A 15,257-nucleotide genomic window follows, 5' to 3' on the forward strand; every position below is an offset into this window, starting at 1 on the left:
TAATATATTGCAATTTAAAGATATTAACTGGTGGCTTTATGCCATCTCCGTCTGGCCAAGCTGGGGGACACTTAAGTGGCTTAAAACGATTTCCCTCCTTCTGGTTCTGTGCCAAGCACAGCTCAGCTGGAGCAGAGGAGATGGCCTCCTGTTTCCTGACCTGAAGGAAGGCAGAAACAGAAGAAAAATCACAGACCTATACTAGTACTAGTGGAATTCCTTACTACAGACATAGCTTAAGCTAATAGAAGGAGTTTTTCTGGTGGTATAATAACACCACCTTCCTAATGACATTAGCGATGCTGACAAAAGCACTCTTCTAGCTGCATAGGTGTCTACACTGAGGGTTTTGCTGGCATAGTTATATCAGTTTAGGGGGGCTGTTGGTTCCCCCACACACACATATCTGACCAACATAGTTATTCTAGCAAAACTTTGTCGTGTACAGGCTACAGTCCAGACAATAAATCAAAGGCCTATGAACTGTATTACTGCCAGCAAAGGGTGCTACAGGGAAACTGATTGCCATCAGGGGAGAAGGGGGACAGTCTAGAGAACAAGAAGACTGCTCGAACAGGGGACATTATTTCCAAGAGGTTTTTGAGCAAGGGTGCATGCAAAATCAAGAGGGCAAAGAACGGAGAGTCAAGAAATATGAGCTATTTTTCCACAGACTAATTGTGTAACCTAGGGCAAGTTATTTCACTTTCGTATGATTCTGTTTCTTCATTTGTAAAATGGAGATAGTTATGCTCGCCCTCTTTCATAAAGGGCTTTGAGACCTAAGTTTTAGGCTTTATAACTTATCGCTATTTTGGTTTGTATGATTGTAAATTAGAGCACAAATTGAACAATAGAACATTTGTTTCCTGCTTCAATATTTATTTATGCAACCAATCTCTTAATGTGTACTATGAACTAGCCTTGGAGACATGCCAGAGTCAACACTGCAATACTTTCCGTACTCCCTGCTTTGGGTATCTGGTGTTGGATTTTCCCATGCTGAGGATTTAACTGTGTCTCTTCCTTTATGGAGGTGGATGTTATTGTTTTTTGGAGAAAAACAAAAAGAATCCATTGTTTTGGAACCTCAGACCTGGCATAACGAGGGAACACATTCTTCTCTCAAAGAGGATTCCTTGTCCATGAGGTATAGCTCATCACAAGTGGCAAAAAACTTCCCAGAGCTTCCATCACCCAAAGGTTATGTATGCTTTATAAAACCCCTTCATAAGGTGCTGCTGTGGCCTACCAGTTCTGCAGGCTGCTGCATTGTGATGGGCTGGAGCCATAGCCTCCTGCCTGCCCCTTCTCACCCCCTTTGAGGTGCCATTCATCCCCAGGGAGGTGGGGAAGGAGCAGTCCCTGTAAAGCTCCTTATGGACCCACGTAAACACCAGGTGGAATCTGGCCTGCAGACTGTAATTCCCAAAGTAATTCCTTTTCTGGGCGTTCAAGTGACTTTTTGGATGGGGATGCTCCCACGAGCTGTTGCTATGTAGTGTCCTCAATGTCTGTTGGATCTCCTCATGCATATTAAGGTACATTCAGGGTTTGGTCAAAAGCAAAACCCTATTACGTTTTTGTGTAAACTTTGTCTAAAAGTTACTGGTATGGCGGACGGTTATCAGATGCACAGACTTGTTCCCTGCCACCCTGGGGCCAAGTTCTGAGGAGTGTGAGGAGTAATGGAGAGAATGAGACAGCAGTGGTCAAGTGGAAAGCATCTGCCCGTGGATGACTCTGCATGGCCTGCGGCAAGGTGTTCTACAGGGACACACCACCCCGGCTTCCTTCCATTTCTATCATCTCACTGCTAGTGCTCTGACAGGAGTATGCTCAGGCCTCCAAGCTTAGGCCTAGGCTGCCCGAGAAAAGATTTGCCAACAGAGCCGAACTGGCAGAGCTCCTCTGCCAAACAGTCCTAGGCCTTGTCTACACTACCAAGTTTTGTTGCCAAAAACTGCCTTTTGGTGACAAAACAGCAAGAGCGTACACACTACCATGGGACTTTTGTCATGAAAAACACCCAGTTTTGGCGACCAAAAACTTCCACCCATAGGAGAGACTTTTGTCTTTTCCCCTCCCTTTATTGTCAGCAAAGAGCCAGTGTAGACACTGTTGATTGTTTTGTCAACAGAACTGGCTTCCGCCAGTATCCCACAATGCCTGCCCTGATTGCTCTTCTCCCTGTTGTGATCTCTGCCGCCCTACAGGCATGCGCCCCTCCCCTTTCAAAGCTCCGGGAAGTATCTGTGTGCTGCTGTGGGGGAGGGGGACAGAGTGCTGGGCTGCTTTGCCATTCCTCAGCGGGGAGAGCTCCCAGAGCTACTCCGGATGCTGCTCTCGGCAGCTGAGGGGGCTGTGGGAGAACTCGGGAGAGAATCCCAAGATGCGCAGTGATCAGCTCTTCCTTCCCACAACGCTGCACTGGGGGACACCTACCCACGGTGCATTGCTCGCCCTGTCGATGATGGTGCCCCCAATGTGGACATGTTCTGTCGGCAGAGGGAGCAAGTGCGAACGCCCTTTGGCGATTTTTGTTTTGTCGAGTTTAGGGTGTCGACATAAGTTTTGTCAACAAAACTTGGAAGTGTAGACAAGCCCGATGTCATTCCATCACTGGGGAATTGTTAAGTGGCCCATGTAAAACCTCCTAGCAGCTCTAGGGGGGGTTTCTGCACTGCCTTTGAATTTTAGGCTGCTTTTACTTGCGGTGGGACACCAGCTCAGTTCAGAGCTGCTTCCAGATTGGGAGAGGTGTGTGTGTGTGTGTGATGACATAAAAGTGAGTGAAGCCAACTTTTCAACTCTCCCTACACAGCAGCACTCAGGGCCAGCTTTTTAAAGGCATCTAAGCACCTAACGTGGCAGTTAGGTGCCTAATAGAATTTTCAAAAGCACCCAGATGCCTACATCCCCAGGGAGAGGCACAACACAAAGGTCTTTAGGGGCCTAAAGATGAAGATAGGTGCCTAGTTGGATTTTCTAAATGCCTAACTCTCATTGAAACCAACAGAATTAGGCACCTAATCTGCTTAGGTGCATGTGAAAATCCCATTAGAAGCCTCAGTACCCCTGTACATCTTGCCTTGAGTGTTCCTGATGTCAGTGGAGGTATGCTCCTGATTGATCTCAGTATAGTTGAGATCTGAATCAGTTTCCTCTTCTTGAGCTACTGAACTCTTTAAAAAGCAAACAAAAAAATAACTGGAAAGAACATAACACTTTACAAGCATGGTCCACGGATATGCGGCTGCAGATATCCACAGATATAAAATGAATAACCACATTTTTCAGGGTTCTACAGATGAGGAGTAGCTTCTCAAGCGGAGGTGGCAGAAGCTGGAGCAGGGACATATTGGGTTTGTGCACCATTAAGGCAGCACAGCTGTAAAATTCTCCGTGGGGGCTGGGGGGGGATATGGGAAGGGGGTAGAGTTTGATGGAACAGCGTCTGTGGGAGGGAAGGAGACAGAAGCAGAGGATCAGGCGTTACATGGATCTTCCAGTTTTCCCTCCACAGCAGCAGCAGCATACTAAAGCCAGGGAGGCTATCCCAGCTGTGGTTGTAGCAATCACATCTGGCTTTTTGAATTTTCTGAAGTTCAGAGGTGTTTGAGTCTGAGGTTTTGGTTTGTCTCACTTTGGAAGTAGGGCCAGCCACTAAATTTGGATCTACACCTAAGTTTGGATGCAAGGCATTAGTGTGAGCTGGCTCATTTCTGCACAGTTATTGTTGCAAAGCTTGGTCATATCACCAGCATGATGTTTAACTGAAACTCTTTCTGAGCATTGGTTGAAACTGCCTTGTAATTACTGTGACTAAATATTATTTGTTCACTCCTTTGTATCTTTTCCTACTTAATACTTCTATGGGAGGGAACTACAAAAATGATCATAGACCCTCTGAATACATTGAATTCAGTCAGTTGAGGAGGCACAGAGTCAGAAACAGTAGCGAGGCTGACCGTAAATGGAGTTTACCCACTTCTCTTTTGGAAAATATTGGGTTATTTTAGGTATTTAACCCCTTTCTTGCCACTACACCACTGATCAGAAATAATTCTAGTCATGTTCCCTCAAAAACCAGTATTAGAAAGCATCTGTTACTAATTCACGATAGTCCTTTTGTTCCTATGACTCCAGCAATGCTGAGCAAGTTTCTTGGATGTGCGGACTACGGTTTTCTGACGTCCAAAGCTAAAATATTTCCAACTGCTAACAATATGCCTGTCTGAAAACAAATGCTCTATTGAACCACATCAGAACCATGATGCCAGGAATGCATCCTCTACTTACTGACTCATGGAGCTCATCTGTTCTCAACAGGTTTGCCCATGAGTTCAGTAAGGAGAAATGATGCTATAAAGCAGTGGTTTTCAACCAGGGATGTTGATGTTTGCCTAGTTTTACAACAGGCTTCATCTGGATGTTTGCCTAGTTTTACAACAGGCTTCATAAAAAGCACTAATGAAGTCAGTACAAACTAAAATGTCATACAGACAATGGCTTGTTTATTCTGCTCTGTGTGCTATACTGAAATGTAAGTACAATATTTATATTCCAGTTGATTTATTTTATAATTATATGGTAAAATGAGAAAATAAGCAATGTGTCCGTAATAGTGTGCTGTGACACTTTGGGATTTTTATGTCTGATTTTGTAAGCAAGTCGTTTTTAAGTGAGGGGAAACTTGGGGTACACAAGACAAATCGGACTCCTGAAAGGGGAGCACTAGTCTGGAAAGGTTGAGAGCCACTGCTATAAAGAGTAGCCGTCCCCACAGCCCCAAAACGAATTCATCCCTTTCAGAACTGTGGAGACCAAACCCCATGGTCTGGAGCACCCAGGGAAGAAGGTTAGGGGTGTGCATGGCATTGAGCCAACAGAGTCCCCCATGTGCCTAAGACCAGACCCAGTGGGTTCTGCTGCCCTCTGCTCATTGAGCTTGCATTTGGCCATCATTTTGAGAAATGCCAACTTCACCCTAACTGGGTTACTTCCACCTGCTGCAGATCTGCAGCTGAGCTCTACTTGACTCTGGGTAGAGATACATAAGAGCGGCCATACTGCATCAGAACAAAGGTCCATCTAGCCCAGTGTCCTGTCTTCCGACAGTGGCCAATGCCAGATGCCCCAGAGGGAATGAACACAACAGGTAATCGTCAAGTGATCCATCCCCTGTCGCCCATTCCCAGCTTCTGGCAAACAGAGGCGAGGGACACCATCCCTGCCCATCCTGGTTAATAGCCATTGATGGACCTATCCTCCATGAATTGATCTAGTTCTTTTTTTAAACCTTGATTTTTTTTAAACCCTGACTTTTTTTGATGACAAAGATTGTGCCAAGTGCCAACCAGTAAGAGAGAGAACACACCTATTTTTTTAAGCATATAGTTTAATGTAAAAATGATGGAATTCCAAAATGCGCAGGAATAAGAAAACTGGAACATGAGCCTCAACATTTTCCCATTCATTGAACAAAACAATTAACAACCCACACAACAGCAGGAACATGAAATATTCTATTTTCATAAGGAATTAGCATATTAGAAAAAAATCCAGATGAATCAAAATAACTTAAATAAATAAAGTTTGAGTTTTTTTTCTACTCAAAGATTAACTTGTTAAATTATACATATATATATAAACATTGATGTGCTATAGCACAATAAATAATGCCCCCCAAATAACAGCACTGTGGCTGCTTAATTTCTGAAAGCCACAAAATCCCAGTCAGTAGCTAGCCTCAGGCTGGCTAGGACTCACTGTGCTGTTGATGCAACATACTCGTGCAGGGGAGGGGTAACTGTTACCAGTTTACTGCTCTACTAGTAAAAGAGCAAGGCTTAGACTAAATACAGCTGTGCTGCGAGTGCATTGCACTCATACAACCCTGTTCAGCTTAAGGGGTTTCCAAAGGGTCTTCATTTCCCTCAGCAAATCCCTTTTCTCTACCCAGGGTTTTCAACTTCAGAAAGTGGCATATCCCATAGACAACTGAGCCTTTTTTAAAAAAAAAAAAAAAGTCTCTTAACATGATGCTCCTCAATAAATAAATAAATAAATAAATAAATACATAAATAGAAAATAGATACTGCTAGCTGGAATCTGCCTGAAAACATGTTAACAGAAGGAGGTGGGCTGCTTGCAGACTGACTGGCACTTTCACAGAGAGGTTTCCTTCAAGGGGAAACTAGAGAACATCAGAGATTTTTCTTCTTTGGCTTCTCTTAGCGTTTTGCCTCACCATTGGCTTCAGCTCTGGAAAGAAGGGGAGAAAAGGAATCGTTTAAAAACCTCTTTATGGAACAATTATCATTAGTTAGAACATGAGAACTCCTGGGGCTCTGAGCCTGCTCTCAACCATATCAACTGAAACTTCGTTAACTTTGACATAGTTCCTCTTGGTTCACACCAAAGGAAAGTCAGCTGAGGGGGGTGACGGGGGGTTTCAGAAGCACTGAGCACCTGTGAGTCCAATAGTCTCCAGAAGGACTTGCAGCTGCCCAGCATATGTGGTCATTATCAATGACTTGCCCAAGCTCACACAGGAAGTCTGGAGCAGAGTAGGGAACAGGAAGAACCTAGTTCCATAATCTAACCACTAGGCCACCTTTAAGGTAGGATTTGGTTATTTACTGGATTGAGAGAGACAAGTTTTGGGAGAGATTACTGTGCCCTGAGGAGAGGTAACTTTTAAGCAGTTTGTGCTAAGGAACCACCTAGTTCTGCCTTTAAAGTAACTTTTCAGGAAATCATTCTGAGAATGAATGACTCACTTGTCCAAAATTGCTTTAATGATGATCTTCACCCACGAAGCAGTGGGTTCCAAACACACTTCTCTGCCGTCCTTAAGAGTAGCGCTGCAAAGAAGGAAAAACAAAGGTCAGGCATCTATCTACTTGGTGGACTCTCATCAGGATATCTTTCAACCTTTTAAAATACAGGCAAGGCTGGGGTCAGCTGACAGTTCCATTGACTTCACTAGAGAGCCACACCAATTTATACTAGCTAAGGATCTGGCCCGACATCATTTGTTTGGTTAAAAATGTTCCAGGTGTGGAGGGGGAAAAAAAAAATCTCCCTATATATATGCCTTCCTGTTTTTTTAATATTGCCTGGTATCTTTATCTGTACATGTGTAGATATAAAAGGTCTTTATCTCCATTGGTATTGCTTTTTATGTAAAGGGCTGAATCCTGCATTCCTCTGGCAGGGAAACCACCTATGTACTCAGTGGGGAATTTACAGTGGGAGTTTTGTCTGTAGAAGTACTGGAGGAATTGGGTTGAAAGGTTGTATTGGGTATTAATAATTTTTCCTGCCCTTCTAATGCGGGTTCTAGAACTCGATAGATTATTCCCCATGGGGATTTGTATTTCCACCCCAGAGATGCTGGACACTAAGTGCATTACCTAGAATAATGTCTTCAGAAAGAATAAAAATCACTCTTAAGGAGTCTCCCTGAGTGGTGTGGGCCTGCTAGTGCTCCTCACCCCTTTGAAAACTCCTGGCCCAGCACAATGCAAAGCAGTCTCCTCCTAGTTTAACAGCAGGTAGAATTTTGCAAAACTACTTACATGATTTCAACGTTCTGGCAGTGAGGTCCGCTCGGGGTCAGCTTCACATCCCGAAGGTACCTGGGAGGGATGAACTTGGAATGCGTGCTGATGCACTGGCATCGGAGCTCATTCCCCATTCTTGCCAGACTTATCCCTGGAAAAGAACAAGAGTTGTGTTGGGTTAGCTGGGTATCTCGCCATCTATATATGTGAAGCAGAGCATCTGGTTTTGCTTGTTGCTTGATCAGACATGCTTGGTCTCTGTTTCTTCACAAGGGTCCAGGTTTTTTGTTTGTTTTTTGTTTTAAACTTGGCCACATTCTTATCTAGTTACAATGATGATGAGTCCAGATTTAAAATCATGTCACTGAGATTAAGATCTGGCCCCTTGCTTTCATCAGTTTTGAGGACTACCTCTGATCATGTTCTGTGCTCCTATTGCTTATTCCCCACTCCAGATTGCATCCTCCTGTGTTTGAGACAACGTGGTGTCACAAACAGGATGATGGACTCATGCAGGGAAGGAGCAAGAGGCGCAGATGAACATTGTAATCAGACGAGCCCGCCTTCAGTCAAATGTCTTTAGAACCAGGGGAAAAGCAGATAGTGAAAATGATGCAGAAGCCTAACTTTCTAGAGCAAGGAGACTATTTCTCAAAACTTCCCACCAGGTGTCAGCAGCTCTTCAGAGCAGTGACTGATTTATAGCTCTCTCCAAGGATGATCGTTTGAAAAAGTTTTAACAAGACATCAACTTTTTAAAAATCAGCCTAAAAGCATCTCTCCAGGAATAATATGCACATAACTAAGCAAAGTCCTTTAAGCCCGAGGAAGGATTTTCCTTACCTTCTGACACCGCTGCGTAGATTAGGAAAACAGCCAGGACAGCAACAACCAATTTACAGCTCATGATGAGAGGCGAGGCGAGCTTTCCTCCTTGATTCTTCAGTCTCTGCTTGCAAGGAAGGAGCAGTGAGCTTCTCTTGTTATCTCGGAAGGTTTCTGATGTCTGAGGTGTGTAACCCAACCCTCTTATATACTGTCTTGGGGTGCGCAAGATAGCGCTGTGTTTGGATTGTGTCAGAGGAAATTCCCAAAGCGTGCAAGCCGCTATTGCAAAATGAGTCACATGGCTGTGGGTAAACCCCCTTCCTAGATGACCGTGAAATTAGTTATCCTTCAAATATAGCTACTTATTAATGAATTAAATATAAAAGCTTTACATCATCATTATGTCGTTAGCTCAGTGTAACTGGTGGGTTTCTATTACTTATTATTATTCTTTTATTATTAATTTGACTACCCCTTTATATTCTTTTGTCTTATTATGTGGCTGGTTAAGGAGACATTCAACTCGTGACTTTCCCTGAGCATTTCTTTGATTGGGTATGCTGGGAGGGGTTCGTAGAAATGAATTATTCTTTAAATCCAGTGGCCTACCTCACAAGCAGCTCTCTCTCTCTATATTTTCTCTTTCTGAAAGTGGAGTTAGCTCCTACTTTTCTATTTACGTTGATTTTAAATACCTGAAGTTGTGGCCCCACTAAAATCAAGGTCAAAACTCCACACCGACTTCAACGGGGTCGGGAGTTTTGACCCTCTGTTTGTAGGATATAGTCTTATTCTCCTACAACCGGCATTTTTTCCTCTCCGCCCTAACCAGGAGTCTTCCTCTAACACAATGGTTGCTATGTAGTGTCCTCAATGTCTGTTGGATCTCCTCATGCATACTAAGGTATGTCCAGTGCTTGGTCAAAAGCAAAATCCTATTACTCTTTTTTCTAAACATTGTCTAAAAGTTACTGATACGGTGGATGGTTATCAGATGGACAGACTTGTTCACGGCCACCGTGGGACCAAGTTCTGAGGAGTGTAAGGAGTAATAGAGAGAATGAGACGGTAGTGGGCAAGTGGAAAGCACTCTTCGAATGTGGCTGGTGAACCATATTAATGATCTGAACCCACAGTGCTTAATTAAATGAAGAAGGTTCATGATGGAAAGAATAGCGGGACTAAGGGCAAGCGCATCCCAGTGAATCTGATTCCTACACCAGTTTGTGGCCTTCATCTTCTCCTGTGCCAGGGCAGCTGTGTGCCACTCCAGTGGTGTGCACCTGCCCTAAAAGACTGGCTTCCCAGCACGATCATTCCATCACTGGGGAGTTGTTAAGTGGCCAACGTAAGCCTCCTAGCAGCTCTAGGGAGGGTTTCTGCTACTGCCTGTGAATTTTAGGCTGCTTTTAGGGGCGACACTAGCTCAGTTCAGAGCTGTTTCCAGATTGGGGCTGAAGAGCTGAACTAATCCAATTTCAAATATCAGAGTCAGGGCCAGATTAAAGTTATGAGGGGCCTAAGGCTAATGGGAGGGTAGGGCCTAAGTATCAATGACATATTGCAAAACAATTATGAAGTCATCAAACATTTCTCTACGTACATATTTACATATGACTTATTTATGTAAAATTAACAAGTTTATTCTACTCTCACGACACTCAGTTCTTCAGACAGATACTTCTGAGTAAGAGGTAGCCCGAGGAATGGTATGCTGTCCTTCTCTTAGGCCTCCTTCCTCCTAGATAGTGGAGTGCTCGTCTGTGTGAGGATGGACACTGCAACATTCCCCATCCTGTTCACCTCTTTCCACCCTGTGCTTCTACCCTCAGCTCTCCACATGGCACAGTGCAAAGCCAAGCCCTGCAGATGTTTCCCCCAAGCTACGGACTCTACACCACACACCCTATCTCACTCTGACTGCAGTCTGGGAGGCAGCCAGCTCTTATTATGGAAAAGAAAACCACTCAGGTGTAAAATCCACTGGAGTAGAGGAAGTAGTAGTGGGGAAATTACATGGGGTGGCATTGTATTGTAGGCTGTCTTGTTCTGAAAGCTGCCTCCCAGTGTTGCACTGGCAGAGGACAATGAATTACTGTTTTCACAATAAGAAAAGGAGTACTTATGGCACCTTAGAGACTAACCAATTTATTTGAGCATGAGCTTTCGTGAGCTACAGCTCACTTCATCGGATGCATTGGTTAGTCTCTAAGGTGCCACAAGTACTCTTTTTCTTTTTGCGAATACAGACTAACACGGCTGTTACTCTGAAATCTGTTTTCACATTGAACACAAATATTATTTGTGGGATGATACCCAGTTTGTGTAGTTAATCTCCAGAGATTCACCACATCAGGCCATTCTGTCACCAAGCTCTTCCACAATTAAAATCAGAGAATAGAATCATAGGACTGGAAGGGACCTCGAGAGGTCATCTAGCCCAGTCCCCTGCACTCATGGCAGGACTAAGTATTATCTATTCTACAATGTGTGATCAGCAGCTCTGACATGCGGATTTTCAAGCATGAGTTCTGTGTGCACCAGCCCCTTACGGTTTGCATTTGTTTGTTTTAAGCTTTCTGTAAGAAAAAGATAACAGCTAGAAGGGACGCAGATCTTTAGATGGTTTCCCAGTCATACTATTTAGCACTTCTGTACTATATTAGCTCTTCAAAATGAGGGTACAAACATTTAACAAACTTAATCTAAAGCCTGTCAGCTTTGAATGACTAGGAGCTGACAAAACAGAGCTATTCCCTGTTGTGTTCTCTGCCCCCCTGAACAAAAAGACTTCATTGAAAATCAGCATCTTAAAAGAACCATTAAGGATCTTTCAAAAGAACAGTCTAACCAAGGCTGATGTAGTGACACCCTTGTTACATCAGGTCTGGGATTTCTTTAAAAGGCTGGTGTAGAATGAAGGGAGAGCTTCCTGTTTCGTTTGCATGTGTAAATCAAGCAGACCTGGCTTCCCCCCCCCCCCCCCACCCAAAGTGCTCAGAGATTAGGGGAGGAAAGTGAATGAGATTCTTCTTAGACCAGGTGTGAAAAAGCAGAAGGGACCAAAATCTATTCTTGTGCAAAAATCTGTTCTCCCTGAAGTCAATAAGACTACACAGGTGTAGCCGTCAGCAGGAATTGGCCTGTGATCTCATTCCCTTCTCGAATCACACACATTCCATGCTTGCTCAACATTTTCCACTTGGGGAAGAAGTTAGTTTGAGTTGGGGGCAAAAAAATGAGGACTAACTTCAGGTTTATTTAGCTTTACGTTTTTGGAACGAAACTCAAAAGAAATCAAATGTGAGGTACTTTTATGATGGATTGAATGGCTAGAGAACCAGCAGCACCGGCCTTTAGCCTATTCAGCCAGTCTTTCTATCCTAGCCTGCTAAGAAGGGGATTTAAAATCCTTGAGGGAGAAACCTACAACATTGTGTGTAGAGCTTCCTCCAGTGCAACCCCTTAAAAGTACAAAGATGCGTTGGTCTGTGGAACTAGGCTGAGCATAAGGAAAGAACCTGGTGGCCTGTACATCCCAGTACAAAAAAATACACCAAATCACAAAATTGGATTTCTTTGTTTTGTTTTTTTTAGTACAGTTCAATACAGTATTGAACACAGTGCATCATAAATCTGAAGCACCTTGATGGAAGGTTCTCTAAAAGTTAAAGGACTGGTATCCAGAATGGGCTGTTTTGTTTTTTGTTTTTCCTACAAATGTGTGGGAATTCGTTCCTTATACATGGAAGGGGCAATTGTTCTGGCTGGAGCTGAACAGAGTGTGTGCAAGTTCTGTGCAAGTTTCCCACCCTACCGCTGTGGTACTGCCTCTTCCCCCACGACCCCCTTGCCCTGCCCCTCCACAGGCACTCACCAGTTGTCCAGAAACGGGACCCAGCACACATAGAAGATCACAGTGATGGGCTCTAGGACCCAGGAGGCAGCGCCCTGCCAGCATCAGCCCAGGAGAGGGACAGAGGGAGCTTCTTCCCTCCCTGACAGCTAAGCAGAGCTCCGGAGAAATTGGAGGTGGGAGGAGTAGAAAGGGGACAGTGCCTGCTCAAACTACACCCATGGCTGGCATAGGTTTCTGTGGTAACCGGATTTTTAGTGTCCGGTCACCTGTGTTAACCGGATCCCTGGCAGTACAGTCCTGCGGCACGGGGAGATGCAGCAGGCTGCCGGCTGAGCTCCTTCCAAGCCACAGGGGACTGCTTTGCCTTTCCTGCTGACAGGAGCGCTCCAGCAGGGCTGTGTGAGCAAGCTCACTTCCCCTCACCCAGCCCCGGCCGTGCCCCCTGCCTGACCAGTAGGGCCTAAAAAATAGGAGGGCGTAAGCTATGGCCTTATTAGCCTATTGGTTAATCCGGCCCTGAGCAGAGTTGGGGGCTGAACCAAAAATCCTAGATCTCAATATCCCCAAATGCACAGACGTTCAGATCCTAATTTTTCAATTCGTACCTCTCTAGTAAAAGCCTCATTGTTATTGCTAATGGATGAAAATGTTACGCGATTCCATATTTAATAACTTGCATGCTACGCTGTCCCGGGCTTCCTTATATAGGGAAAGCAAGCAGAGCTTGTAGGCGGGAGGTGGGGGGCAAGAAATGGGAGATAAAACAGGAAGAGGAAGTAAAACCATAAAATAATAATATAATCTCTTATTTAATTTTAAAAATGGTTTTAAATCAACAAGTATTACAAATCAGGACATTCAAAGCACTCTGTTAGGTTTACTAAAACAGCAGTCTAATCTGATTCCAGAGGGATCTATTCAGCAGCCCCCTCCTCAGCTCAGTCACCGGACTTTAAAACATAAGTGCCATGTAGAAAGTTTGTTGCAACAATGTATAATCGCTTCAACTAGTCCAGACCCTTTTAGCAGATAAAAGAACAGCAGCCTACCATGCCTCCAGTTTATTTATATGGCTGTACCTCAGAACTGATTAATACCTGAGATGCTTCATTAAAAGCTGTGACAATTTACTTTGACCAAGAAATAAGCCAAGTTGCAAATATCTGAGTCACTCTAACATTGACACTATGTAAATCCCTTACTCTCAAGCAGTAGGACAAATGTATTACATGTATACATTTGTCAGTCATAAAATTAATATTTGCCGAAAGAAATGTAATGCAGGTGAGCATTTGGTTAAAGATTTAATGAATTAAGAACAAAACCCTGTCACCGCCTCCCAAGCATTATGCAGGTGAAGACACACGTTTCCTTTCATCTAACTCATGTGAATCAGGAGGCGTGTTCCTTTAGGGCCAGCTACTGTCACCATTATTCACATTGAATAGTATCTTACTCCACAGGTGGTTGCATTGATTTCAGTGGGATTATTTGCAGAGTGTGATACTACTCCAGGGGAGTAAACTTCAGATGAGGTGTATCCGTTGGGTAACAGAGCATTTTTTCACTAGCTTCAAATTCCCTTTTAATACATCGGAAAGGTTGATCCTATGTGACTTTTTCTGCAACGTACTGTGATGGTGCTCGAAAAGAGAGAGACCGCTTGTGGTAATAGCTCTTGTGTTCCCAGATGGGTGAAACCTGTGGTTTACCAACCACAGTTACAGTGCCTGAAATAGTCAAGTGGTGGAACAACAATAGATTTCCCCATCAGTCACTCATATAGGGCACTTTTAATTTTTGTTAGTTGGCCACCCACAGACTTAAATCCAAATAATTACCAAAAAAGAATCATAAAGGACACACTTTCTAGTTAGATTTGATCAAGTCATGTCAGTTAAGGTCAACTCTGTTGAAGCCAGGCTCTCAGCTGGTGGGAATCCGTTATTCCATTGATTTGATTGGTGCTACACCAATTTACACCAGCTCAGGCTCTGTCGTATAGAGAAAAAAGGTAAAAATTACAAAGCTAATCTTTTTTTCTCTTCAAACGTATTTAGTATAAATGCAGTTTAAAAATACTGCATACTACACTATAGAACAATTCCTGCTCCCAAGGGCAACAGATCAGTAGAGCCCTGCGTGGATACAAAGTTTGTATCTGCATCTGATCCGCAATGCACAAGCATGGTCCATGGGTATGCAGATGCAGACATCCACGGATATAAAATGATCCCTGGCAGTGCAGTCCTGCAGCGCGGGGAGGAGCAGCAGGGTGCCGGCTGAGCTCCTTCCAAGCCACAGGGGGCTGCTTTACCTTTCCTGCTGGCAGGAGCACTCCAGCAGGGCCGCGTGAGCAAGCTCACTTCCCCTCACCCAGCCCCGGCCGTGCCCCCTGCCTGACCAGTAGAGCCTAAAAAGTAGGAGGGCCTAAGCTGTGGCTTTATTAGGCTAATGGTTAATCCAGCCCTGATCATGCAGGGTTCTACAGATCAGGAGTGGCTTCTCAAGCGGGAGTGGCAGAAGTTGGAGCAGGGACATGTTGGGTTTGTGCACCATTAATGCAGTACAATTCCCCTTGTGTGTGGGTATGTAGGGGTAGGGTGGGGGGGCAGAGGCTAGAGTTTGATGGAACAGCATCTGTGGGAGGGAAGGAGGAAGTAGCAGAGGATCTGGCATTACATGGATCTTCCAGTTTTCCCTCCACAGCAGCAGCAGCATACTAAAGCCAGGGAGGCTATCCCAGCTGTGGTTGTAGCTATCACATCTGGCTTTTTGAATTCTCCGAAGTTCAGAGGTGTTTGAGTCTGGGGTTTTGGTTTGTCTCACTGTGGAAGTAGGGCCAACCATTAAATTTGGATCTATATCTAAGCTTGGTTACAAGTTATTGGTGTGGGCCAGGTCATTTCTGCAGAGTTGTTGTTGCAAAGCTTGGTCATCTCACCAGTATGATGTTTAACCAAAACTCTTTTAGAGCATCTGTTGCAACTGCCTTGGAA

At 44.3% G+C, this 15,257-nt stretch overlaps 1 protein-coding gene across 1 annotated transcript; it reads right to left on the minus strand.

Annotated features, from left to right (window-relative positions):
• Positions 1 to 6,022: 6,022 nt before the first annotated feature.
• On the minus strand, positions 6,023 to 8,685 carry LOC119563574 (interleukin-8-like). Its single transcript, XM_037896667.2, has 4 exons — positions 8,415 to 8,685; positions 7,587 to 7,722; positions 6,786 to 6,869; positions 6,023 to 6,267 (listed from the first exon to the last, which is right to left on the minus strand). The coding sequence occupies exons 1-4, from the start codon at positions 8,476 to 8,478 to the stop codon at positions 6,237 to 6,239; spliced, it is 315 nt and encodes a 104-aa protein (XP_037752595.1). The 5' UTR covers positions 8,479 to 8,685; the 3' UTR covers positions 6,023 to 6,236.
• Between the last annotated feature and the right edge of the window lie 6,572 nt (positions 8,686 to 15,257).

Source organism: Chelonia mydas, chromosome 4, assembly GCF_015237465.2.
Source record: "Chelonia mydas isolate rCheMyd1 chromosome 4, rCheMyd1.pri.v2, whole genome shotgun sequence".
In the NCBI taxonomy this organism is placed as follows: domain Eukaryota; kingdom Metazoa; phylum Chordata; order Testudines; family Cheloniidae; genus Chelonia; species Chelonia mydas.

Excerpts from the sequence above, each read along its gene's own strand:
- LOC119563574 (XM_037896667.2), bottom strand. The coding sequence starts at position 8,478 with ATGAGCTGTAAATTGGTTGTTGCTGTCCTGGCTGTTTTCCTAATCTAC. Across the intron at positions 7,723-8,414 it reads CTACGCAGCGGTGTCAGAAG|GGATAAGTCTGGCAAGAATG; the intron begins GTAAGGAAAATC and ends GTTCTTTTCCAG. Across the intron at positions 6,268-6,785 it reads ATTAAAGCAATTTTGGACAA|AGCTGAAGCCAATGGTGAGG; the intron begins GTGAGTCATTCA and ends CCTTCTTTCCAG.